We start from the raw sequence: 23,996 nt of genomic DNA on the forward strand, positions 1-23,996 counted from the left end.
ATGTTGCTTTTCTGAGGGTTCTTGACTTATCCCATGACTCTCTAAATGGGCGCAGAGTCCATTTTCAAAGCACAATATTTTCATAAAACAACTCTTTCAGAGTGGTCAGCTTGAGCCACAGACAGAAGAAATAATAACTCTACAGAAAGGTAGCAAGCTTTGATCTTAATGGCACCGTCCAGGATTGTTTTTAAAGGGTTATACAAGGGATTTGACATGTTTTAGACTATTTACAAATCAAATGCATTTTACATTGCTAACTATCTCGCAAACTGTGCTGCCCTGCTTTAGAAATTGACACATTTTTTCTAGTGTTCCACGCATCTAATCCATACATGTCCAAACAACTTTAAAATCTATTAACAGGATCTTAAAACTTGCTTCTGTTGTGAAATTCCGTAGACTGACTTTTTTAATTCGTGAGATGACAAAAGGGATTTGAGATTACTGTGTTTTGAATTAGGTTAAAAAAAAGATACAGAATTGTATTTAAACATTCATATGCAACCGTTTTACCCATTAATGGGTTAAAATGAAAGACTATATTTGCTAAAGAATACTCACTATTATCAAGAAAACAGATTATTATAACAATACACTAATGTATGCATGTTCATTTATATTCCTCTTGAAATTTCTGTATCAACAAAGAATAATAATATTTTTGTAAATTGTTTTTTTAAGATAATTATGATGATAATGTGGTTTTGTATACATGTATCTATGGTGATGACTGATCAATGAACTGTATATACAGGAAACCCTAAACAGCCTCAGACACCATCCTGATGAAGATACAGTCAACATCAAGTGTGCATTATTTTCTTTCAGTGTTATGTCATCACTGTGTGGTAATGCGGCATGAACTCCTCAAATTAATTTGCACCATGCCACAATGATGAAGAAATACTGCAGACTTGATGTTCACAGTGAGTGATTACATAACTCAAGCAAGTTTCAAGAGTCTGGAAAAACAATGGATGCCTGAAAATGGTAAGAAAAGTGCATCTGAAAAGCGTAGATGAAACTTGGCTGAGACTTTCTTAAAACAAGCGGTGGACATAACATTAAAACTGTACAATTTAATGCAATCCAATAAAACAAACCTCCAATAAATACTACATTTGTGAAGCTTATATTCAATGCTGGAGTGGACAAAATGAACACTTAACCATAAAATGCAATCCCATGAAAGATTTAACAAAACCTGAATGAGTAATTTGAAATAAGTGATTTTTATATATGTATATATAGCAAGGCTGTATAACGGGGATTTCCTGAAGTCTTTTTTGAGTCTTATGGTTTAAAAAAACAACAAAACACTTTTATGAAATAAAACCATAACCTGAAGGGAAAAATAGCAGCGATGCTATTTCACACAGCAAAGGCCATATATCTAGTGTGGCTATAGTTTATTACTACATTGATCAGATGACCAGATGCGCCAGGATTACAGTTTCCTGGGGGAAACCCTGTATTGTGTTGGATTGCATTATAGTGAAAATTTGTTCTTTTACCTTAGACATCCTTTCTGTAAAGAGAGGTCCTAAAAAAACACTTTCCTGTAGTTTAAGTGCCCGAAGTTAAGACTCCTCTACGTAGAGGCGCCATCCTGTAACCTTTCTCTAAATGTGAAGGCCTTTGACAGGCTTTGATTTGTTAGGTCTAAAGCTTAGCCTCCTTTACTTCATTTTGGAAAAAAACTTAAAGATATTACAACCTTGGTTTTGAGCAGTCCCCCAGTCTTTCACACAGACAGGTTTTAATATAGTTTATTGGTTTGTGAGCATTTTAACTTTTTAACATTTCAGAGTGAAAAGGACTCTTGTTAGTGTTCTTATTCTTCTACAGGTTTACCACAAGGGTGCGTCCTCTCCACCCAGATGTTTCTGTGTAGCAGTGGTAGGAGCTTTGATGAATGATTTTCTTTTTCTTTTTTTTTTTAGCAGGGACAACCAATGTAATGTTTATCCAAGTACATTCTTTGATTCATCTCTTGCTCTCTCTTGGTTTGGACAACTGTGAGAATGTGCATTACAAATAACAAATTACAGGCTGCTTAGAGGTAGTAGCACTAGATGCTGCTCTTTTATCCCACAGGCTATATGAAGAAATGTGGATGTGGATATGATACTTTGTTACTTTACTACAACTTCTATGTTATTTTAACAAGTCTCCTTGCATTTATGTAACTGCTACATGCAAACTTAATTGACATGACACAGTTTTCTGCAAACACTATTACCCAGGTAGGGATAATAAAATAAATCTGTCCTCTAAAATTAGCTATGGTGCACTCTGTCAGAGACGTGCAGAGCATCATATAAGGTCGATGACTAAAAAGAAAGGAGCATCTGTGTAAAACCAGGCCCAAAAAGAGGAGAATACCAGCAGCTTACCACCCTCTGTGAGAGTCAGAGTTTTGTCTTTCCTCAGGGTGCGAGTAGTGTTAGGTATCCATCACACAACAGTAGCACGTTCTCTCAGTTATGTTGTTCTCTTCCACTTTTGATTCTCCAGAATTCTCAGTCACGGTACGAAGATTTGATGTCAAAACACGTTTGGGCAGTGTGCTGGGTGTGTCTATAGCCAGGTGAGCAGGCTGTCTCTGTCCATGTGCGACCCAGAGAGAACTGTCTCCATGTCCATCAGAAGGTCTGAACTGAGACCCTCGGGGATGCAGGGCATTAGCTCTTCACCCTCAGACATCGGGAGCACAGGCATCGAGTCCTGTAAGGTCATCGCGGAGATGTCGCCAGAGTCACCTGAAGAAGTCAGAAAAGAAGATAAAAATGACCGAGCTGGGAGAAATTAGGGAATTTGGATTGGATGTTGTTGTCTCTTTAATACAGCTGCACATAGACCAGTATGTGTAAAGTTTTCTATCCCTGCAGGAAGTGTGTATGTACATAAATAAAATGCACACTCCATGCTTTTCATCTCTCACTTCTGTTTTTTATGTAAAAAATAAATTTACTCAAATAAATACAGAAGTGAGCGGATGAATGCAAAAAAAATTTAATGTATCTAAATTGTATCTAAAATCTAAATATGTGCAAAAATAAAGATAGGAAAGTGTTCTTTCTTCATTCTGTAATGAAGTATTTGTGCACATAATTAGCATATTAAGAGTTTCTCACTTTTCTGCATTCAACAGCTCCCCTGCTTTTTTCTTTGTGTTATTGCTGCCCGTTTGGGAAGCCCTTTTACACAGTTTTTTGTGGATTCCAAAATAAATTAACACAAATTACTCTGCATTGTCTTTGGGGAAGTCATAGGAAATGACTTGTTTCCCAGTGAGATACGCCAGTAATTACTGGAAGGCCAGGACAAAAGTCAGATTTTACAACCAGTTTCTAAAGCATACCATAGTTCTTAGTTTTAATGTAAATAATTTGAGGTATTAACGCTAAATAAGCCAATATCATGGCGTTATGGCCAAATTTGAGACACATTCACTCTAAGGTTGCAAGAAACTGCTTCCCAGTGGCTACAGTGTACATTTAGATCAACAGATGTCACATCTGGACAACACATTCATCCTTCCTTTGATTTCAGCAAAATACACATATTTATAGTTTTTATGAAGTTTAAAGATGATAGGAAAATGGTGGGCACCCCAAGGCAGTTTTTCTGACTTTGGTGTGTGTGTGTGTGTGTTACCAGTGTCCATGTGATCCACAGAGCTCAACATGTGGTCCGACGTGCGGGGTAAGCTGCTGACGCTCAGACCGCTGTCAGTGCTTTCGTTGCGAGAGTGAGCGCTGCACCAGAACACACACATAAAATTATATCTGCTCACTAACTGTTAAAAACTGGAGTGACTAGTAAAATGTCTGCGTAATGACGGTGGACAAAAGTGATAATAATTCTTCTTTGAACACTATAGATTTTACTGGAACTACTTTCTGACAGAGAAATCTTTTTTATGATAACTGCTCGCAGTGAGATTGATCATTGATCCAGAGTAACTGGGACACCACTTTTGAGTCTTTCAAAAGTAAATGCTTTGAGCTGCACAAATGGAATTCCATTCATCCCAACTGTATGGTGGTGGCAGCAGAAAAAGTATGAAAGACAACATGCAATTGTTTGTGTAACACTTGTAAAGAGGCCACTCTTCAGATTACTTTCAATTCTCAAGAAAATTAGCTTTTCAGTGATGATTTCTACACTGTGTTTCTCCTTTAACTTCAGTAAAAGGAGTACAAAAGAGATCTGCAGTACATGACAATAATGTTAAACATGAACTCACCCATTAAGTGTAGGTTCGTGGTTTGAGCCTCTGATCCTGACATCTAGAGACGGAACAAGCGTCTGTGCGTTCCTGTCATGGTCCATCCCGCCGGGCATCTGGTTCCTTCCTCCTGCCTCCTACAGTACAAGACACACACACACACCTACTTGTATCACGTCATGTAAAACTCAAACTGTGTTTACATGAAACAAAGATTTCACTGTGAAATGACTACACAGAATAATACAACATAATACAACAACATAACAAAAGATATAACTTAAATGTAAGTGAAGTACTATTTTATTTAATCTCTGACCTGTGGTGTGAGTTGTGGAGGGAGGCCTTGTTGTTTGCATCTGAGCCTTTCGTTTTCCTGCCTTTGCTGCAGTGCCAAGCCAAGGATGCCAGGGTTCATCTTCTGGGCTGGAAAATAAGATAAATAAGAAAATATCTTTTTGACAATTAAGAAAATATTTTCATGGAGGTTAAACAGTTCAGCAAATGACATATGTGAGGAAAACTTGGCAAAAACTTTGCGATCTCTCTTATTTTCATTGCCAAACAGCAACTTGTGATGGTGGACATTAGAACAAAAGTGTTTCTCATTGACAAACAAGAATTGTCAATTCAGGGAGACACAAATTTGATAGTGTGCTACCTAGACGCGGGTCGACCCATGCGGTGGTCTTATTTATGTGATCGATGTAGTACACCTCTCCATCTGCAGTCACAGCCTGCTCCCAGCCTTCAGGCAGTGGACCTGAACAGCAGTGAAAGTACACAGTGAGAAGGCAAATGGTGGATGTAGTGCATGGAGAGTAAATATTAGAATCTGGCCCACGTCATTTAATGTCTGTGTAGCTTCTAGTTTGTAGAGTTGTTATGAATAGAAGTGAAGGTTAGTGGGAAAACAGCTACAGTAAGGTATATTATGTAGAATCAAAATGTACTAACCTATGTGCATCTTGCCTGAATGTGGTGGGTGGGAGACGTAAAGAGATGTAAAAGACTGCTGTAAATGAATATAAAGTATGCCATGCTGTCAGTTCAAGGGTCTGTTCAGCCAAATTAGATTATTCCACAGCAACATCTCTTTACAGAAACACTTTCTAGTTAATCCACAGAACACATTATGGAAGGTTTTCATTGAGACTATTTCTTCAGTAGAAAGACGTTCCAATGAAAAGTGTACACAAACCTGCATTAATTGATATTTTGGCCACTTGGGGGCAGCTTAAATAAGCTGTAAACACAACACTGGCACACCTTATAAAGTTGTTATGGCAAAATTGGTGCCTATTTAGATGTTCTGGAGATATGGATTATTATTATCATTCATTTGGAGTCATAGTTGTGACATGGTTAATATGAGTCTAATATTCACTCTGTTTTGGCTCTGTTTTTACCAGCTAGTCGCATACGATGTTTGTCTGTGTTTACAGTGGGTTTTTAGAGCTTTTTCTGCAAAACCAGCTGCATGCTGCGGTCAAAAATAAGGTTGATAAGACTGATGGCACTAAAATCAAAACAGCAAAGTTGTGGGATTGAAAACAATGAGCTGAAAGATGCTAAAATGCTCCGTAGACCTTAATGGCACTTCCTGATAGCTTCCTGTGGGTTCATCACTACGAGTGACCTCTTTCATATAAGAAGTCGTTTTAGTATAAAATTCCCATATATGTTTCCCTAGCCAGTGTCCCTGTTGAGCTGCAGTGTAGGGATAGTAATAAAAAGGAGGAATTTTGTACTAAAACAAATGTAACTTGAGAAGATATCTACTTGTTCTGACTTCTGAAACCCCAAACTTTTGAATTAAATTTTGCACAGACTGAGGACTGGATGTTGTCCCCCATCTCTTACATTAGCAGTGCACTGGTAAGGGATATATTAATATGCAGTATGAACAGGAGGAATTATTACAGCAAGCAAAACCTGTTCATATGGGCACTAGACTATTGTTTTCAGACAGACTTTAAAAATTGTGACCCTATTCTTTAAGACGCTGACCATGTGACTGCATCATTACATGGTCTGGTTCATGTTTCATGTCATCCTCCATCCCCGTCTCCTCACACTCAGCTCTCTTGATTCTGTTTCATAAAAGCTAAGAAAAAAAAAAACTACCACAGAGCCGAAGTAAGATGGTGTTTTTTGTAATTTCGGTGAACTGACCATTTAAAATTCTGATGAGTGGAATTTATTTAAAGGCCACAATGGTCCGACAAGTTATAAAACTTGCAGCTAAATAAGAAAAAAAAAATCTGTATAAATAAAATAGTTTGAATTTCTTTCACTGCTGTTTTTCTGAGAATTAAGATTTCTCTCAATTCAGTAGGACGGTCTCACTAATATATCAGCTATGGATGTGTTAATTCTTTCCAAAGTCACCAGAGCTGTGGAATTAGAGACCAAAAGGGAAACTTGAAGAAATCATACCCAGCAAAGACTTGGCGTCATGCCGAGGTGAACTATGAAAAGCAGGTTTGGGCTTTATAAAGAAACTGGATGTTGAAAAGGGGGTGGGGGGTGGGGGGGAGCAGAGTGATACCTGTCTCTGGATTGATGTTTTGTGGTTGCGTAGTGGGCGCTGGGTTGCTGAGGGAGTGGGCGTGGACCGGAGTGCCAGAGATAGGATGCTGAGCTGCAGCCGACTGAAGCTGCGAAAGTCGGGGGTCGTGCCAAGTGGTTGTCTTATCCAGGTGACTGCAAACACAGAACAAGTCTAAACGTATCTGTATCTGTTGAACCGCTGCAACCTGATGGATAAGAAGCACGAGGCACGTTTTGTTTCGGACCTGCTTTACCTGTACTACCAGATGTGAACTCATAGAGGCAAACGTCAAACTACAGCAGTCTTTTGACAGGAGCGTGAGCTGTCAGGCCATGTGCATGAAACGGTCTGAAACCACACTGTTGCAAAACTAGTTGGAACCATTTTTCTGTTTGCATGTACCTGATTAGTTTGAGTCCTGGTTCTCTCAGCCCTGCTGCATTTCTCTCTTCACGGTTCTCCTTCACTTTAAATTATATTCTTTCTAAAGAAAAATATTCAAGAAGGATGTAACATCTACTATTTTCTGTATCAGGACAGAACTGTAGGAAAATCTAAAACTACTCCTGGTGCATTTGAAATAGTGTTAGTGCTAGAATGATTGGTTGATTAATCAGAACAATTAGATTATACAACAATATTGGTGATTTAAATGATCTTTTAGATCATTTATCAAGCAAAAATGCAGATTTGCTGCTGTTTTATATGATTGTTAATTGAACCCATTTGGTCATCAGGAATCACAGACAATGAAAATAATGAGTGCCAATGTAGAAATGTAGATGTTAGAACAAGGTGGGGCGGACTCTTTGGGTCTTTCTAATCAGAAACGCTTTGTGTAACCTGCAGATCAAACGCAGTGATTAACAGCAGATAGATCTTACTTGAGGAAGTAACGTTGGCCAGTAGGCGTTTTTGCCATCTCCCAGCCATGGGGGAGTGGAACGTCGTCAGTTATGATCGGCGTCGCGTCTGCTGCTTGAGTGGAGAGGGAGTTGACTGGGAGGGAGGCAGGGGAGGAATGGGCACGGACGTGATGAGGAGTGAGGGAGCCGCACACACCTCCATCCGAACTGGCCTGACGAGAAACAAGCAGGGTTAACAACTGCCATGACGAGCCACAAACAGCAATCAGAAACATAAACCAGCAGGAAGAAAAGGTTGGGATGGTTACCAGAGTGGTGTGAAAAAAAACAAATACTCAGAGGAAGAACAGTGAAGCTGGTTGCTTTACTTTAAAAGATATTTTTATTACTTCTACCGAGGAGTTTTCACTGCTTGTAGATTAATATTGTTTATCAGCCAAGTTCAACACACTTCAGGGAATTATAAGCTTTGAGCTACATCTACAAATCTAACAGAGAGATTCAAGGTGTGTTTGCTGTTAATGAAGTAAATAAACAACATTTAACAAGAAATGTATGCAATCTGAAAAGCTTCTTTGTTTGTAACAACCAGTTGGGGTCCGGATGAAACTCTCAAGTCTCAAGCAGATCAGCCCAGAATGTCACCTGGGCATGATAAATACGAGAATCTACTCGCACTGTGGCTTGAACGTCTATACTTTAACCTCTTCTTGTAAGACCCAGCTGTATGCTAATTCATAATCATAATTACCTCCAGAGAGTGTGTTTCTTGGGGAAACCACAGTAACCATTTTGCAAAATGTTCAGTCTCTAATGAAACAGACAGAAGTTAATTCAAGTAAGTAAGTGCTGATTTGTAAGGGTTTGTAATGTGTTAAAGCAAATAATCACATGAAGTCTTTCAGTCAGACTTAATAAATACTGTTCTTCTTCGTCATCATTTTTTCCACAACTTCCCACCATGAGTAATTTTGCAATTTAGGGAGTGAATGCAACATCTCACAATTACAAAAGCGGCTACAGAGGCCTGATGATTACAGATTTTACAGTTGGGTTTTCAAGGCAATATTAGGCATTTTGGATGACTGAGCTGTATCCTTTAATAAAAAAACAACATGGCCAATACAGGAAAACTGTATTTGACTAAGAGCATCGAAAGAGATCGAAAGTAGACCCTCACTAGAACATCCACAACATCTTTTATAGCCTCAACAAATAAATGGACCTGGTTGAAACTCACACACTCAGAATCCAGAAAAGCAGCCCTGCAATACACACTACCTCTGTGGATATTGTAATGTTTGCCGAGGACAGACAGGTGAGGGGTGCAACTGTTAATTCTTTTCATTATTGGTTATTCTCTTGATTGTTTTTGAAATTGGTTGTCAGCCAGAAATGCCCACCATAGTCCACAAGGGGAAAGCTTCAGCAGTCAAAACCCAAAGACATCCCGTCAGCAATGATATAAAGCAGCAAATTCTCACATTTAAGAAGCTAGATCCAGAAACATTCTAAATCTAGATAACTTGGAATTATTTTAATAAATCAGATAAAAGTTAAAGTAAGGTTTCAATAAAAAATAGCTTAACGTCCATTCCAACTTCTTAAACGTGGTGAAAGTTGATGCTTTTCATTGTCATACATGGTCAATAATTGTCTTTTTGAATTTTGGACCATCTGTAGAATAAAAACAGGCCATTTGAATCTTGGGCAGTGGGAAACTGTAATGGGAACTTGTTTTTACACTATTTTATAGACCAAACAAATAAATGACAAATCAAGAAAACAATTCAGCAGACTTATCAATAATGAAAGGTTTCAGCCCTAATCAAAAATATTAATTCTCTGTGATTAACTAATTGATCAGTTAACTAATAGTTTCAGGACTTCCTTGGAATGGTTCATTTTTTTGTCTCTCTTGTGTATGAGGTGGACCCAATATTAATGAGAAACATCTATTCATACCACACCACTGACACAGCAGGTAGTATTGTGCTGCAGGGTTACTGAACACTGTGCATTTCATGTAGTTTGTCGTGATTGCCTTAACACACCAGGGTTAGCACTGAAAACCAGCATGGTGCGGTAAGCAGCTGTCGTTCAGCAGTTATTAGTAGTTAACAGCAGTTATTAGTACTTGTCTGGAGTGGCCCCGGGAGTCTGGCTGCCTGAAGAAGGAGTCCGGCAGGTTCCTCATCCTCATGGGCAGAGAGGACGGCTGTCTTGCCGCCTTGCTGGGGTTCATCACAGCGCTGAAGAGGGCCTCCAGCTCCGTCTGGGAGTCCCCGCGGACGTGCACGATCTGTTGCCCGGCCGGAGGCGCGCCGCCGTGCGCGCTCATGTCGCCAAAGTTTTGGTGTCGCAACAAATCTGTCGAAAAGTTCAATCACACAAACACAATCAGAAAATAAACGTAAAGCCCGTTACGACTATGCGCCCGAGTGCTGGAATCACGATCGTATGTTTATACATTTTGACCCCCACCCCCGCCCCCCAACCCCCACCCCATTTGAACTTTTGTGTCCTTGTGTGTCTGTTTCAAGCTGTAACATCTCGGAAGTTAATCAGCTGTGAAAAGAAAATCGATCATCGGGCAAAGAAGTCTAAGGGGCGCCGTTTAAAGCGCGGATCGCTGACAAAAATCAATCTGTGCAGCGTGCAACACGTTACATGCCTCCCACATACCTTCAAGCAGCCAGACCGTTTCCCCCTCTCTCTCTCTCTCTTTCGCTCTCTCTCTCCCTGTTTCTCTCTGTATTCCTGCAGGACAAAAAAAAAAGAAAAGAAAAAGAAACTGGAGAAATCACAGCCGAGGAAACACTCAGACAGACACTGATTTCCGATGTGGACCTCCAACTAAAAGCCTCCCCAAATGGAAAAAAAACATGTATTAAACCAGTTGGAGAGGAGTGATCTCAGCGAGACCTCCAAACTTTTTTCACATCCACTGCTCAGTCCAGATTCATGTGATAGTGCTGAGGGGCGGGGTTGCAGGGTTTAAAGCTACCGCAGTTGCAGGGGGAAATATTTCACTCCAAGCACAGACAGAAACCATCAACACAAGGCTTATGTAACACGTTAGTCGTGTTTTCATCACAGCTCCAAATGCATCAAATAAGTCACTTTCAGCCCTGAAGATGGCTAGTAATTAGTGATATATTATAATTAACTTAAAAGTCTTTGGCCGTTGTTTAGTTTCCAGTTTGTCTGGTTTTCTCCTGCTGAAGGACAGAGGCTGAGGGCTAAGTGTAGACAGAGGTGACAGCCAAAGATGAGACTGGGCTGCTTGCTGGGCTCAGTCTTCGGACTCTGGGCCTGGTCTGGTTTAGAGGTGGGGGGGAGGTGGGGAGATTGGGAAGTTGCACTGAGAAAACATCCGCCCCTGAAGAGGCCAACCCAGCCGGAGCCTGTTTGTCCCATGCAGCCACAGCCACAGAGTCCTGCCCTCTAGTGGAAAACATGCACACAGCGAGCTGGAGCTCAGCTGATTGAATTCAGACAAAAATGTCTGGCTGGACTGGTGTTATTATCTGCCCTGCATCCAATAAGTCATTCAATTATTTCGCTATTATAATACATCAGAGTTAATATGGGCTGTAGTGGACATGGAGAGTCAAATGCTTCTAAAATAGCAAATGGATATTTAATTGGATGATAAAAATAAAAGATTTGACAAATGCATTGATTTCACTCAACGAAAAAAATATTAATATTACTAATTAATATTACCAAGTAAATTATGAATCTAAGTAATTGGTCGGATTTGTCATTTGTTTTTAAAGGGACTAGAAGAAGCTGACATTATGCCTATTCATTGTGCCTACAGATTGTGCCTGATTATTAACTCATGCTGTGCAGCCCAATATTGTTCAAACCCACAGAAGTTTAGTTAAACGTCTAGTGGAGATACTGTTCATTTGTACTATACATTTTGTGTATTGTCTTGTTTTGACATCAACCTGTCTCTTGGGCCCCATCCCAATTAAGCTGCTATAAAAGAAGCTGTGATTGATTATTAATCAATTCTCACAGCTAGTTAGCACACAGACATGATCAATGTATCTTTATTAACAGGCTACCACAGACCTTCAAAGTAGCTGTAATTTAACATCTTCTTAAAAAGCCCACTCTTGATCCAGGGATTTTAGCTTAACTATGGACCTATCCAACCTTCCCTTTCTCTCTAAGATCCTTAAGAAAGCAATCGCCAACCAGTCGCATGTCTTTTAGAAGTAGTTTATTTGAGGATTTTCAGTCAGGATTTAGAGTAGCAAATTGCATCAGACAAAAGACTTGTCTCTGTTTTTGTCTTGTTCTTCTTAGTGCTGCATTCGGCCTCCGTGGTCATCACATCCTATATATCAGATTATAATACATGTAAACGATGAATCTTCTATGCACACCAGAGTTAGTCACGGAGTTCCACAAGGTTCTGTGCTCGGACCAGTTCTATTCACATATATGCTTCCTTCAGGCAATATTATTAGGAAATACTCCACAAATCTCCATTGTTAGGTAGAATAAGATTAGGATTATTGTACTTGACTCCAAACAACTCCGAGATGCATTATCTAAAGATATAGTTTCTCTGGATGGTATTGCCCTGGCCTCCAGCATCAAAGTAAGGAATCTCAGAGTCATCTTTGATCAGGACATGTCCTCAAAATGATGCAGAAGGACTAGTCCAATCATTTGTTATTTCTAATATGGATTATTGCAATTCCTTATTATAAGGCTGCTGGAACAAGTCCTGTAAGACTCTCCAGCTGATCCAGAATACTGCAGGACATAGGAACTAGGAGAACTAGGATCATATTTCTCCTGTTTTAGTTTCTTTGCACGAGCTCACTGTAAAATCCAGAAAATAATTTAAAATCCTTCTCGTCACCTACAAACACCATAATGATTCGGCACTATCATATCTTATAGAGCTCATCGTACATTATTACGCTACTAGACTGCACTCTCAGAATGCAGGATTACTTGTGGTTCTCAGAGTCTCCTAAACTAGAATAGGTGCCAGAGCCTTCAGCTTTAAAGCTCCTCTCCTGTGGAACCAGGTCCCAGTTTGGGTTTGGGAGGCAGACACTATCATCACATTTAAGAGTATGCTTAAGACTTTCCTCTTTGATAAAGCTTATAGTTATGGTTGGCCCAGGTGAGCCCTCAACATCCCTTAGATATGCTGCTGTAGGCCTAGAAGGCTGGTAAACTTCCCATGATGCACTGAGCTCCTCTCTCCTCCTCCTCTTCTCCATCTGTCTGCATTCTTCTCCTATTAATGCATGACTTGACTTCTTTCCTCTCCCTTAGTTTTGTGCTTTTTTGTCCCTCTCCCTTGTCCTTCTGTTGCTTTCTGCAGCTGTTTCGGAGCTGTGGGGTCTGGATCTGTGGTTGCAGGCCACCTGCTGCCCCCGTGTTACTGCTCAACACCCCTTGCTACAATTATTATAGTCTCTATGTTGAACTTGCATTATGCAACTGTGTGTTCTTGTTCCTCCTGCTCTCTTTTCCCCTCTCTCCCTACCTCTCTCTGTCTCTTTAAACCTGCTGTAAATGAAAAGTATAATGAGATAATTTATGTGAAGTTATTTGTTAATTGGCACTTATCTCTACCCCAGTATCATGTTTTTCATCCAGTATATTTGCTTACCCTTAATTTGCACATCTATATATGTGCAACTGTTTGCATCTGGTAAGATGCTAAACTGCATTTTTTTCTTTATTTTTACGTTCTTATTTACAATGGCGTAAACAAACAAACAAGTGTTTGTTGTTCTGGTACTTACTTTGCGCAATGACATAAAGGTGAATCTAATCTAATCTAATCTGCTGTCAGATGGTGTAGAATCTGATGTTTTTAACAAACTTAAAACTGCTTAAAAATTAAGGTGAAAACTGGATGTTGAGGAACTAAAAGATATGATATGTATTAAGATTTTACCAGTTGGTTGTACATTTATTTTTTCCTTCGCCAACTGTCATGATTTACATGCTTCTCGGGGGTGTTCTGTCAAAATTTAGCTACCTTGGGTGTAGTGTAACAAGAGCTCTGCTTGAAACTGAAGCTTGTGTGCACATTAAAAAATTTCAACTTTTTAGTGTTACATAAATGTTTCAACAAAAATCTTATCTGATGTTCAGTCTGTTTTAAATAGTCGGTTCAAACAATTACAAAAAATCATTCTCATCTGGAGTGTTTTGTTAGAAACATTTACCTGAATATGACTGATACATTTCTGGCGATGCTTCCTATCTGTATACATTAAAGAGTTGCATTAGGCGAAGGTGAAGACAAGGGAAGCAGATATTTGCAGCTGCCTTGTCCACATTGAAACCAAATATTCAGTATACAGCTTGTGTGTGTCTGTGGTTACTTGAGCCCTTTTTATTGTTGCAAGCTTTGTATTAGCTGGAGTCTGTTTATCTAGGTATGGTGCTTTTTATCAGCACTGTACATTCAGATTAATTTTTATTTACCATATAAGATGAAAATTATATGATTTTGACTCTGAACTCCCATTTCATTCAAGACATGTGTTTTAGTCTACAACAAAATGTACTGGTCGATTGTACTACAGCTAAATCAATGCATGAGGAGTGCAATGTATGGACTGTCTTGTTAAACATCATCGACAATATGTGACAGTGTGTAATTGTATCTAAAGCATCACATGTTTCTGTGTGTGGAGAATTCAGATGCAAAAGGTCACTATAAGAATAACTGTAATGTAATACAAACCAAAGCGCAGTAGATGGCACTGTCATACCTCAACACCTGTAACATGTCTTAGTTTTCTGTTGTATTTATGAACACAATCATCTTCAAAACCATCTCCACAATCAGTGCTGTTTCACCACCATATCAGAGGGCATAACCAGACCAATGACAAAGGCGACTTATCAGGTGCCAATCCACACCACAAACAAAGCATCATGCAGCACCCACAGCCTCACCAGCAGACAAACACAAGGTGATGTAAAATTTACATTCACTTTCACTTTAATTTTACCTTTTTACTGATTGAGTTAAGTCAGCACTCATATAATTAAACCATTGATTTGGCATTTAGGCTATGTTCGATTTGGATTTTGAAATGTAGTATCAATACTAGATTAAGTGTGCACATTTATTTAATTTAGCAATGTCAACACGTAAGTTCTGATATCTTCAAGTTCAAGCATTAATATAATTTCTTTTCTTCTGTGCTGCTGGTCTGGTTTGGCCAGTCAGTCTATATGTTCCCCTCATGTATTGTCAGTTAAGTCAGTCTGGTCTTTGTTGAGGTCAGTAAATTCACTCAGTTCTGTTGAAGTTCTGTTTACAGTATTTTGAGTTGAGTTCTGTTTTGTCGACCTCTTTCAGGAACTGACTAAATTATTTCTTAGCCTTTTCTTATTTTTGCAACCCAAAAACCTGTGTCTTGCCGCTTGGTCCCTGACACCCTGACAAATGGTTTTATGGGGAGTTAGTTAGATGCCAGAACAAACCAGATACAACATGTTAATTAATGAGCTTTAAAGGTGCTGTTAGGTGGATTTGTTACCTTCGGACAGAGGCTAGCTGTTTCCCTCTTCAACATTTTTGGAGACAAGGTTATTTCCTTAGCCTATAACTGTCTGATAAACATAAACTACACCCAGCAGCTGATTAGCTTAGCTTAACATAAAGACTGGAAACGGGGAACAGCTTCCCTGGTATATTTAGCATACAGACTATTACTTTTAACTATCGGACAATTTTGAATGTATCGTGCCTATATGCAAGAACACGAGACCTGTCTGCATGTTCTCATTATCTCGCCTGGCAGATATAGTGGTGTGTCATTCGCATACTGATTTACAAGAGTCTGTAACATAGGACAGACAGATGTTGGGGCCCTGAGGCTGCGGGACCAGGCTTTTCACATTCCTCTAACTGACCATGGCTGTAAACGCACACAAGTTCATAACAACAGCAGATCCTTTCTTTGGGTCCTTCAGCAAAGTTTTCCAGGGAAGCAACAGGACAGCCTGCTGGCTCCAGCTGGACCCTGACTGGAATGTGCAGTTGCCCTTTATTGCCCAACTAAGGGGAGTAATTGGTCTGACCCTGTGGGAGGCTGTTTTCAGATGTATGAGGTAGTGGTCAGAGAGAGAGAGAGAGAGAGAGAGAGAGAGGTGTGTAACAGGGGGGAAATATGAGCACAAGAGGCAGAGACACCCTGACTTCACCACACCACCTTTAGCTGCAGCTCCTATACGCAAAGACACAAGCAGAGAGAAAGTGTTCCTACATTAAAACAAGCTGCCCATTTCCCTTTCCACATCTGTTTCTCATGCTGGTGGCAGGATATAACCTGTAAAAAAAAACTATACCTGGTAATAGACACACTGAGGGGGAAGGTAGTCACTTTTTTACCATAAACCTGGAATCCGCAGATTCAGCTATTGTCAGAATCACTAAAACCATTTACACATTCGACCTCCTCTTACAGGGGATGTTGTCATGGGATTTACAAGAAAGAGTGGGAGTGACTCATGGAGGTGGAAAAGGGGAGGCAGTCAGAGAGGAAGCAAGGAGAAAGTGCAGTTTGACAAGTGAGACGAAGGAGCAGATGCAGATGAGACGGGAAGAAGGATGGACATGTGAGGGAAAAGAGCAGACGCTGCGGAAAAGTAAAGCCTAAATGAAGGAGTGGCTGCTGATGACGGAGTAGACAGAGTTCAGCCCCCTCGCTCCTGGAGGAAATAACCACAGTCAGACGAAACTGACATGATGTGGACAACAACTGTCCTGTTGCTGCTTTTGCCTCACCTGCTTTCCTCCACAGTATGTATGATGTGCATGTCATGAAAGTTTTCACCTGGCTTGTTGCTTAAACGTTTATTAGAAATTATTTTGTGGGGTTTGTGAAATACGAGATTTTGAGTGGGGTAGGAGCTGCTTTGTGTGAAACGTAGAAAACAACCAGCCACATCTTATCAACTGGGGGAGTAAGGAATACCTCAAAGTAAAAAATACTCCATTACAGTATGAGTAAATGAGTAAACACTCAAAATGGTACTTTTGGTAAGTAAAAGTATTATCAGCAAAATGTACTTAAAGTAACAGGAGTACTTGTTATGTAAAAAAGCCCCTTTCATAGTGTTACATACATATTATTATTATTGACATCATTATTATCACTGGTGTTTGAAGCATTTTTAGTTGTGAGTGGTTGAAAAGAAGCTGATTTATAGTGTTGGGCTGTTTGATCTGCAAAAACTTCAAATCTTATAAAGTCATTTCTGTCTATTCTGTAGTAGGCTACAGACAGAATATTTCATTGTTCAAGAAATGACTGTCTGTTTGTGATGATGAATACAAATGGGGTAAATAAATATTCATACTATGTTTAAAAAGTGTTTGCTTTTTATAAGAATATTAATCTTTTGGGGCAGAAGTTAATGCATGTCATCCCCTGTCTCTCCAATATTTCCTATCTCTCTTAAGCTATTCTATCAAAATAAAAGCTCACCAAAACACATTTTAAAAAGAAGAATATAAAAATGTTAAGGACTTCATTCCAAGCTAAAATTCCTTTATTAGAGGGAGATGTTATACTCCACCACAGTGTTTTTACAGGATTTAAAGACAGGATATTACAGATACACTGTGTGTGTTTGTGCCCATCATGATGTCTAACTTAAAAGTTTGTTGCTCCCCAGATAAGACTGAATGCTTTCATGTATCCACCCGTGGTAAAGAGGTCAGGATCAGATACAGACACCGGTCACAAATTTGTGTCTTGCTCTTTGAAAAGCCTGAAGTCAGAAGTCCCAGGCTAGTTGTACATAATATAATTGCAAATTTCCATCTGCGGATTAAACCCTCACTCTAATTCTCTCTTGATTGCAAGGACACAGGAAACAGCACTCATTTAAACCAATCAGAATTAGTCACTGAGGCCTTCCCTGACGATCCTGCCAGAAACCAGAAACCTGTGGGAGGGGTTAAAGGTTGGAACACATGCTCCATCCCGTGTGACATCACTGTCAAGTTGCTACGAGATGAGAAACATTCAATCTGTGGTAAAAACATCTTTCTCTTTCCTTGTTGTTATATCTCTCATCATCTGTTGCTCAGGATGTTCATGTGTGTGCTTTTGTGTGTGTAGGCCAGTTACAGCAGTCTTTGTTGACGTTTGGACGCAGCACCCGGAAGCTGATCAGAGATGCGATAGAGGAGCAGCAGAGGGCCCTTGACATCCTCAGCAGTCAGGTGAAATGGAGTCTTCTTTTTTATTATTAGTAACAGAGTCTCTAAGTTTCTGATTGGCCGACTGTGTTCCCAGGTCACAGATCTGATGACCAAAGTACAAACGCTCAGCTCTGAGGTTCAGAGAAGCAACACCGAGATGTACTCCATCAAACCTGTGCAGTCCCACGGTAACTCACACACAAACACATGCGATGACACAACATTAATACATGCATGGGACACACATTCCCCCAAATGTGAACATGAATGTTGGTTAACTAACCATGAGGCGTTCAGCTCAGCCTGTGTGAACAGGTCCAGTTGTATAATGTCTTCTGTGGTCTGATGTCTGACAAGTAACCCGGATGATGTCATTAGGATCATCTCTGATTGGCCTTGAGACTTTACAACGAAAGCCTGCTTTACAAATAAGACTACATCCACACAATTGCCGTCCACACCAGCATTTTAGCTGCACATCAGAAATGATCTCCTTCTATATTAAAACGACTGAAAACGCACATCAAGTGGTCAATTTACGCACACTGGGCATGCAGGTGCTGGTGTAAACAGGAAGTTGATTGTCTACTCTACAGTTGCAGAAGATTTTGCTAAAGAAGACAGTTCTTCTAGAGACGGATGGAACAATGGATCCTTAAGTCCCATAATGTAACTCAGTAGTGTCGTTTTGTTAGACACTCCCTGCCTGGTAAACAACCATGTCTTTCAAACACTTCCAGTTTATAACACAGATTTTATATCATAAAGTTTAAGTAACATCCTCAGGGTTATTTTCTCAACCTGAGAAAATATGTTATTTTCTCCAAAGACACAGACGACATTTCAATAAAGTTTTTACGGGTTAAACTGATCTGTGTGTGTCTCTGGCACGTCTCCAAACTTTATGAAAGTGCAGTATTAAATTGCTGGTGTGCCCCTTTAATTTGTTGCCCGTCTGCATCTCCAAAATGTCATCTTTTCATGAGAACATGACCTGTTTTTAAGACTGTTTTTAAAGTTTTTTTTCAGCCTAAGAAGTAGGAGAAAATTCTCAGCCCAAAAAGGAGCATTTCTATGGAAGCTCTAAGCGGCCCTCGATTTAAATATTTTTTTACTCTGTTTTCCCATGATAGCGGGATAATTTTCTCGTGATCTCGAGATAACAAACCATAGCTAAATACATGGGTGGGCAGGTGCCTTTCTTTTGGATAATTTCAGAAGTCTTGTCAGTGTCACTGGTTAGCTCAGTTGGTAGAGCACAGGACTCATAACCCAAGACTCTATCTCTCAATTAGTTTTTTTTCTTCTTTTGTGTGGTTTTTATTATCCTCTTCAGCAAAGTTGTTATGAAGAGATTCAGGGGAATCCAATCACACATTTCCCGACGGCTTTTTCAAAGGTTGCGCAATAGCCGTCAGGAAATGTGTGAAGTTAAATTGATTCCGCTGAATGAGAAGCGTAGGAATTTCCTCTGCCTGGGAATGATGGGGAAATGAAAAGTCCATAGTTTGATCACTGGGACGCACACAGTCCAGCACGTGTTTTATTGTGATCATGTGAAACAGTCTCTTCATAAGAACTTTGTTGAAGAGGATTATGAAAAAAAAGAAATAGAAAAAAGGTTTGTGTTCAGTGAGGATCAAGCTTGCAACCACAAAACAAGACTCATTTATGAGTCTTGTGCTAACCAGTAACACTATTAGCCTTACCAAAATTACCATTAAGAAACGTTCCTGCCTGTGTTAAAGTTTTGTTATCTCCAGATCATAAGAAAATTATTAGAAAGTTATTTGTCCTCAGTGACAACTAAACAGTAGCTGCTTTAATGAATGTTAATGTTCTTCCTGATGGCAAAAGAGGTTTGTTTTGCTTTGATTAGGACGGGACTGCAGCGACATCAAAGACAACCTTGTATCAGTAGTCCCCAAGATCCCCAGTGGCATTTATATCGTCCACCCAGAGAATACCGACTCTTCATTTGAGGTACATTATTGATTCAGTCATTCAAAGTCTGTCGCTCAATCATCAGTCATCCCTCAAAACACAACATGTGCTGCAGGTTTTCTGCGAGATGGACTACATGGGAGGGGGATGGACGGTGATGCAACGGAGGACGGATGGATTGACTGACTTCAAACGACCTTGGGCTGATTATGTTGATGGCTTTGGAAACCTTGCAGGTTGTATGAAGTTTCTTTGAACAGCGACAGAGGCATACTTCCTGTCTGTCCAAGCTTTAAAACCAACATACGGGGGAGGTTGAGGTTTGGAACAACCCAGTCAACTGTCAAGGCACACCTGACAGTTCATCCTATAGATGTTGGATAGGGTTGAGGTTAGGGCTCTGTGCAGGCCAGATAAGTTCTTCCTTTAATCCAAGAGAACATTTTAAGATGTGCTTGACAACTGTCTCACTTTGAACAAACCCTGCAAATGTTCAGTTTTTATTTTGATCTTTTCATTGATTATAGTAACGGCACAATCTCCATATTTATGTGTGTGTGTGTGTGTGTGTGTGTGTGTGTGTGTGTGTGTGTGTGTGTGTGTGTGTGTGTGTGTGTGTGTGTGTGTGTGTGTAGGAGAACACTGGTTGGGTCTGAAGAAGGTATTTTATATAACAAACCAGAAAGATACTCGGTTCCAACTTCACATCGCTCTGGTTTCCCTTGATGATGTCACCTCTTATGCATCATATGATGATTTCAGCCTGGACAGCGAAACCGAGTTCTTCGGTATACACCTGGGCAGATATGCGGGCAGCGCAGGTAAAACTTAATAAATCAAGTTAACCCTCAGTGACAAATGTTTTGCAAAATAATTATAAATGTACTGCGTAGCCTATATGTTCACGTTGACGTCTACCTGTGTGCATTTCTGTTTTGCATAGGCGATGCATTTCGAGGCTACGAGCAGGAGCAGAACCAGGACACAGCTCCTTTCAGCGCCTCGGATGTGGACAACGACGGCTGTAATCCTTTCTGCTCCATGGACAACCGCACAGTGGAGAGCTGCAGCACTCAGCACAACCAGACGGGTTGGTGGTTCAACCAGTGTGGTCTGGCAAACCTCAATGGCTCTCCTGCAGATGCAGAGCAGAACAGGGGCCAGAGGACGCACATCTTGTGGGACACATGGAGACATAACGGGGTCCCTCACCCCATCAAATCCGTCACCATGAAACTCAGGAGGATTGTAACCAATAATTGACGATTGAAGAGGAGGAGGTGGAGGAGAAGGAAAAACAGAGAGGGAAAGGAAGAAAGCATATATTGTATGAGTTGCACTGCATCTTTGAACAACCTGAAGTTTCAATAAAACAGGATTGAAGGATGAAAGGATGTCATTTCATTGTTTCACCTCAATGAAACCTGTAACCTCATATCTGAAAATATTCCTTAAAGGAAAGTATACCTTTTGACTCTTGAGGACAAATATACCTGAAAATGATAATGCAATCGATTACAACAACATCAAAGTCATCAGAAAAGTTGAACAAAAAGACAATTAAATAGAGTCAATTAAATAACTAATAATTGACAAGATTATTTCACTATACTATTAATAGGACTATTGCAATGGTTTGCAGTAGATTGTGTCTACTACATCTATGTATTATTATGTCTATCTGGTTTTGCAAATTATTATAATAAAGACAATTGCATTTTATTTGTAATGCATAAATGTCCAGTTTCTGTCATCTACTCCTTCGAGTAGGCCCACTTTATTGTTTGTAAGTTGTAACAAATGGCAACAATAAGGGTTCATAAATAAACTCCAGTCCGCCATTAATTAGAGCAACTTTGGGGTTGCCAAGTTGTGTTTTATAAGAGACAGGAGAATGATTTATTAACGAAACCATTAGTTACAGCTCATAACAACATTTATAAAAGGTGGCTTATTAGAAAATGGAAAAAATTGTAAATATGCCTTGGCATGGGCATGTAATTGTATCTATCCAGACTGTGAGGATATACCTAGAAGTTAGTTGGCCAAACTTTAACATACCAAGCTAAAGATTTAAGTAGTCTCCCATCCAGTCTTGTTTGCTGGGATGAAGCTGTAGCACCATGTTACACAGCTGAAAACCCTGGGGAGGTGATTCTTTTGATGCCACCACATCCCGGTTTTGAGGTCTGAGGTCTCATCTGAACCAGAGTCCTCTGCAGAGTGGGAGGGTGATCGCTTTTATCAAAACAGGAGAAACCCCAGCTGAGAGTTTTAGGGCAGCTGGCTAATGTAAGCAGCTCATATTTCAAACAACAATTACAACAAATATGCTCTGGCAAAATACTGGGCTGCTGTCAGAAAGATTGGGACAGGTTGTGTAAGTCTGTCATGAATTGTGCGTTGGACGAGTCAAATGTAGGCAAAGCCCACTATTCCTAAGTGTGACAGGCAGCAGCTTTGAATACATCTCAAGCTGAGTAAACCTGTACTGAGTCTTGTGACTGACTGACAGCAGTAGGTCAAGCTGCTGCTCCTTGTTTAGTGAACTTCCAGTAGATGGTGCTGTGAGACCTACAGTATACAGTGTACGTGAATATGTGTGTGCATGATATTTTGTCTGCAGCAGCTCCCTGCATTATTATACTAATACTATACCATACTATACTATACAAATACTGCGATTTCATCAGTAGTGGTCAAAAATCAGACCCAAGCTGTAATAAACTGGAATAATCCCTTCACTAACAAAGACCACAGCAATAAAGATTAAGATCTGGAATATTTTATTGTATGATGTGGATGGAGGAGAGCTGAGAATATGTAGGCAGAATGGATTAAGGGTCCAGATGGAGGGATGAGTGACGCAAGGATGGCTGGATGATGAGGCAGAGTGAGGGGTCAAGGGAAGTGGGGATGAGAAAGAAGAGTGAGGAGTTGAGGAGTCGAGGGGTGAGAATGAAGAGTGAGGGGTCGAGGGATGTGTGGATGAGGGTCAAGGGTATAGAGATGAAGATATGGGGGTGAGGAAAGCGTTGTAGACGGATGGATGGATTGAACACAGCCAATGTTAATGTTTCTACAGGTTAACATGTCCACAAGTCTATTCCCCTGCCATAGCTATTTTAACTTCACAGTGCTATGCAATGTGGGTTATTCCCTGGAGCAAAGTCTGTAGAGTTGCAGACATACCGAAATGTGCACAAAGGGCTCAAAAAGTCAATCAGAGAACATTGGCTGAATTCACAGTGGTTCAGCCCTGAGCCCTTGCAGACTCCATTAAAGTCAAAGTCTGTCAGTGTGTGAGGGTGGACACTGAAACCACCATGGTGATGGAATGCCTGTTGTTGGGTACAAGACCAAATACTGCAGGAGGGACAAGAACTATGAAAAACTTGAAATATTCCTACCAGATCTTTTCACTTTTTATTGACCTTCCCCACCAGTGCATCTCATTTTTAAAGCATTATGTAAGTAACCAGCATCTATATCAGTCTCTGAAATGTAGTGCAGAAGAAGTATAAAGTAAATAGAAATACTCAAGTAAAGTACAAGTACCCTAAAACTGTCCTGATTTGTGTCACCAACATTTTCCTCACCAAACCCCATCTCCTTATTTCATCTTATTTGTGCATAGTAGCACAAACAGATGAGTGTGTCTTTTTGTGTCATTGTGTCTGTGTGTGCGTTTTAGTTCCTCTGATTCTGGGGATAACGCTGTGGCTCTTTGTGTGGTCCGGTATGTGTATATTGCCAGGGTTGATGAATCAACATGCAGGCCCCCATACAAACAAAAAAGGTCTTTCAAGGTGCTTGTTCACACAGCTTCCCCCAATAAGAGTGTGTATGTCTGAGTTGACAGTGTTTACATCCAGATCTGGTCTGTTCTGTTCTGAGGAGGAAGTCTTAACAAAAACTCACTCTGGTGACATTTGTCAGAGTTTACCTCCTTTCACCCTGCCATCCTCCCTGTAAAATGTGCTGCTGTTATGTCATGAAACATCCAAAGTGACTAATCTTCAGCAATCAGGGCCTTAAAAGGCAATTTTTACTGCTACAATTGCACATCAGAGACTCTGCTTTATCAGATATTTTAATGTTGACATGTCTGCGTGACGTAAAAGGGTTGTTTTATGTAAAGTAAGAAAGAAAACAAAGAGAGAGGTAACAAAA

At 40.1% G+C, this 23,996-nt stretch overlaps 2 protein-coding genes across 3 annotated transcripts; one reads left to right on the top strand and one right to left on the bottom strand.

The window, feature by feature from the left end:
* Window positions 1-1,757: 1,757 nt before the first annotated feature.
* Window positions 1,758-10,619, bottom strand: LOC119895115 (transcriptional coactivator YAP1-like). 2 transcript variants are annotated; one of them, XM_038707982.1, is made up of 9 exons: window positions 10,343-10,619; window positions 9,795-10,027; window positions 7,676-7,869; window positions 6,789-6,943; window positions 4,899-5,000; window positions 4,557-4,663; window positions 4,256-4,374; window positions 3,664-3,764; window positions 1,758-2,765 (listed from the first exon to the last, which is right to left on the bottom strand). In XM_038707982.1, the coding sequence occupies exons 2-9, from the start codon at window positions 9,996-9,998 to the stop codon at window positions 2,584-2,586; spliced, it is 1,164 nt and encodes a 387-aa protein (XP_038563910.1). In that variant the 5' UTR covers window positions 9,999-10,027; window positions 10,343-10,619; the 3' UTR covers window positions 1,758-2,583. The 2 variants fall into 2 exon arrangements, with proteins under 2 accessions (XP_038563910.1, XP_038563911.1); XM_038707983.1 differs by lacking the exon at window positions 4,899-5,000 and having other exon boundaries at window positions 10,343-10,616.
* A 5,638-nt stretch (window positions 10,620-16,257) lies between these two features.
* On the top strand, window positions 16,258-21,545 carry angptl5 (angiopoietin-like 5). The gene is made up of 8 exons (XM_038709318.1): window positions 16,258-16,469; window positions 17,539-17,710; window positions 17,797-17,900; window positions 17,974-18,067; window positions 19,759-19,862; window positions 19,939-20,059; window positions 20,459-20,644; window positions 20,767-21,545. The coding sequence occupies exons 1-8, from the start codon at window positions 16,413-16,415 to the stop codon at window positions 21,084-21,086; spliced, it is 1,158 nt and encodes a 385-aa protein (XP_038565246.1). The 5' UTR covers window positions 16,258-16,412; the 3' UTR covers window positions 21,087-21,545.
* Window positions 21,546-23,996: the final 2,451 nt, after the last annotated feature.

This window comes from Micropterus salmoides, unplaced genomic scaffold (assembly GCF_014851395.1).
Source record: "Micropterus salmoides isolate LMB-PRFRI ecotype aquatic unplaced genomic scaffold, ASM1485139v1 Ms_hic_scaffold_9, whole genome shotgun sequence".
Taxonomy (NCBI): domain Eukaryota; kingdom Metazoa; phylum Chordata; class Actinopteri; order Centrarchiformes; family Centrarchidae; genus Micropterus; species Micropterus salmoides.